This window comes from Agrilus planipennis, unplaced genomic scaffold, assembly GCF_000699045.2.
Source record: "Agrilus planipennis isolate EAB-ADULT unplaced genomic scaffold, Apla_2.0 scaffold193, whole genome shotgun sequence".
In the NCBI taxonomy this organism is placed as follows: Eukaryota; Metazoa; Arthropoda; class Insecta; order Coleoptera; family Buprestidae; genus Agrilus; species Agrilus planipennis.
Window position 1 is genome coordinate 412,655 of NW_020442456.1, and position 3,750 is coordinate 416,404.

A 3,750-nucleotide genomic window follows, 5' to 3' on the forward strand; every position below is an offset into this window, starting at 1 on the left:
GTTTTATGAATTTGAAAAGAATAGCAACGTTATAATTATGAAATATTTAATTAATTTTGAAATATGTTTTGACGTCTAAAATGGTTTTTTGAATTTCCTTAAAACTTCACTGCGTGAAACAGACTTCTGAAAAAGTAATGAAAAACACGTGTTTCTGATAAAGCATTGTATTACTACTAGATATGTTACATCCAGTTAATAGTAAATGATCAGGAAGACTTTAGATCTCCTGGACCTATTATCCAACCTGGTGCAGTTCCATCCTTATTGTCTTGCAGCTTCAAATTCCGACAAGACGTGTAGAGAAGTCTAGCAGTAATTATAATTGTAACCTGTGTGGTAGGAAAAATAGGTTACTGTTTCAGATAGCATTTGTCACCAACCGGTTGTATGAATATAAAACTGCAAAAGCCAGTTTAAAAGATATTAGATTACTTTAGTTTAATGTAATGCCCAAAACGTTGTATTTTCATTGTCATTATAATTCTTTAGTGGCTATCATCACATAGGGTTCGTAATTTACAAAATTATATTTTTTATTTTCTATGAATTGAAACTTTAAAAACGCGGAACTATTGCACGTAATAGTACTTGTTATGGTTCCGGGATATACAGGGTCGACTTTGCGAAACGTGAAACCGCTACACGGGAGCACGGTCAATGTGAGCCGAGACAAAATTTCAGGGGTTCTGTATGACGATGACAAAAACAAACATTATGTGGGCTTCTAAAAAGATCAAAGCTAAATGACGAAAGAGGAGATGAAGTGAAGTCCGTGAGGGAGATTAAGTGTGGTCCGCGAAGCGAGCGTAAAGCCGCGAGGAAGGGGTGATCCAATGGTCCATATGGTTCGGGAATCGTCGGGTACATCATAGTTGACAACCCTGTACTGAAATCTCCCCTTAGAAGGCGAACCACAGTATCCCCATGCAACGGATAGTTTCCTACCGGAAGTCAAGGAAGGTAGAGGTACGACCGTTTAACATAATCTGCCTCAGTGACTCATGGCTCCTACCTAATATTTCATACTCAACTTATTTGTATATTTTGTGATAGTAATATCAGTAACTACACGCGAGCTTGGTCAATGTGAGCCGACTGAAAATTCCAGGGGTTCTGTATGACGATGACGAAAACAAATATTATGTAGGCTTCTAAAAAGAGTAAAGCTAAATGACGAAAGAGGAGATGAAGAGAAGTTCGCGAGGGAGATTAAGTGTGGTCCGCGAAGCGGGCGTAAAGCCGTGAGGAAGGGGTGATCCAATGGTCCATATGGTTCGGGAATCGTCGGGTACATCATAGTTGACAACCCTGTACCGAAATCTCCTCTTAGAAGGCGAACCACCGCATCCCCATACAGCGAATGGTTTCCTCCCAGAAGTCAAGGAAGGTAGAGGTACGACCGTTTAACATAATCTGCCTCAGTGACTCATGGCTCCTACCTAATATTTTATACTCAAATTATTTGTATATTTTGTGATAGTAATATCAGTAACCACACGGGAGCATGGTCAATGTGACCCGACTCAAAATTCCAGGGGTTCTGTATGAAGATGACAAAAACAAACATTATGTAGGCGTCTAAAAAGAGCAAAGCTAAATGACGAAAGAGGAGATGAAGTGAAGTCCGTGAGGGAGATTAAGTGTGGTCCGCGAAGCGTGCGTAAAGCCGTGAGGAAGGGGTGATCCAATGGTCCAAATGGTTCGGGAATCATCGGGTACATCATAGTTGACAACCCTGTACAGAAATCTCCCCTTAGAAGGCGAACCACCGCATCCCCATACAACGGATAGTTTCCTCCCGGAAGTCAAGGAAGGTAGAGGTACGACCGTTTAACTTAATCTGCCTCAGTGACTCACGGCTCCTACCTAATATTTCATACTCAACTTATTTGTATATTTTGTGATAATATCAGTAACTACACGCGAGCATGGTCAATGTGAGTCGACTGAAAATTCCAGGGGTTCTGTATGACGATGACAAAGACAAATATTATGTGGGCTTCTAAAAAGAGCAAAGCTAAATGACGAAAAAGGAGATGAAGAGAAGTTCGCGAGGGAGATTAAGTGTGGTCCGCGAAGCGTGCGTAAAGCCGTGAGGAAGGGGTGATCCAATGGTCCATATGGTTCGGGAATCATCGGGTACATCATAGTTGACAACCCTGTACAGAAATCTCCCCTTAGAAGGAGAACCACCGCATCCCCATACAGCGAATGGTTTCCTCCCGGAAGTCAAGGAAGGTAGAGGTACGGCCGTTTAACATAATCTGCCTCAGTGACTCATGGCTCCTACCTAATATTTCATACTCAACTTATTTGTATATTTTGTGATAATATCAGTAACTACACGCGAGCATGGTCAATGTGAGTCGACTGAAAATTCCAGGGGTTCTGTATGACGATGGCAAAAACAAACATTATGTGGGCTTCTAAACAGAGCAAAGCCAAATGACGAAAGAGGAGATGAAGAGAAGTTCGCGAGGGAGATTAAGTGTGGTCCGCGAAGCGGGCGTAAAACCGTGAGGAAGGGGTGATCCAATGGTCCATATGGTTCGGGAATCGTCGGGTAAATCATAGTTGACAGCCCTGTACTGAAATCTCCCCTTAGAAGACGAACCACCGCATCCCCATACAACAGATAGTTTCCTCCCGGAAGTCAAGGAAGGTAGAGGTACGACCGTTTAACTTAATCTGCCTCAGTGACTCATGGCTCCTACCTAATATTTCGCACTCAATTTATTTGTATATTTTGTGATAATGTCAAAAACTTTACCATCCGAACGACTACTACTAATAATCACATGTAATTGGTCTGTCTCTGCATACCAGTTGCAGCGAAAGTAATGATTGGATATGTATGTTTTGTCACGGCACGCTTGCTCTAATAAGGGGAGATAATGCGGCCACTAACCTGGAGAGTGTTTCACTGGATTTGTCGAGTACAAATTTTTTTTGTTTAAATAATTCCGATTATTAAGAAGGAAATAAATGCAACATGGTTTATGCACGATGATATATCAGCGCATTTTAGAGCAATTACTCGTGAGTTTTTAACAACTTTTTTTGGAGATCGCCAAATTAGTTAAGGTGGACCTCACTTATAACTTGCTCGACCCTTGGACTCAAACCCCTTTTTAATTTTTATTCATGGAACTATCCGAAGTCAGTAGTTTATAATACCTCACTCTAAAATGAGGAGGTATTGAAAAATCTGAGTATTGTATGATGTAAGTTAATAAAAAATGACCATACTGTTTTTGAATGAGTTCGACGTTCAGTGAGGAAAAGATTAGAAAAATGCACTCTATAGCTGGGGGTAGTCTATTAAACAGGTCTAGTAAATAAGAAGTTCTACATATAATACTTAGATTCTATAATAAAATATTGTTAATGTCGAAAAATATTTATATCCCTGTATCTTCTAAAAATCATCAAAGAAACAAATATTGTTAGAATAACCCACGGAATAACCTCTCCATCAAGTTGTGCCGTATGTTTAATATGCATTCTGTAGGTATAAATTTCTCAAAATACAATTCTTGATTCAAATGAATTTCAAATTCTTCAAAAGTCTTCTTTCAAAAATTAATATTTTTGGGTATTAGTAATACGAATTCCATTATTCATTTAATATGAATATAATTTAATTTCATACTAATATTATACTTCTCTTACAACTTAACATTTTTCTTTTAATACACCAACTCAAGTATCTCTCTCTTAACAAATGTTATTCTTCTTATTATTACC

General features: G+C 39.0%; 1 protein-coding gene across 1 annotated transcript in view; it reads right to left on the minus strand.

Annotated features, from left to right (window-relative positions):
• Positions 1–209: 209 nt before the first annotated feature.
• LOC108736771 (RDS/peripherin-like protein xRDS35) overlaps positions 210–3,750 on the minus strand; it is an 18,443-nt gene continuing 14,902 nt past the window's right edge. Inside the window, exon 5 of the mRNA XM_025980594.1 lies at positions 210–332. Coding sequence (XP_025836379.1) covers positions 210–332 — 123 coding nt within the window. The remainder of the gene's footprint in view (positions 333–3,750) is intronic.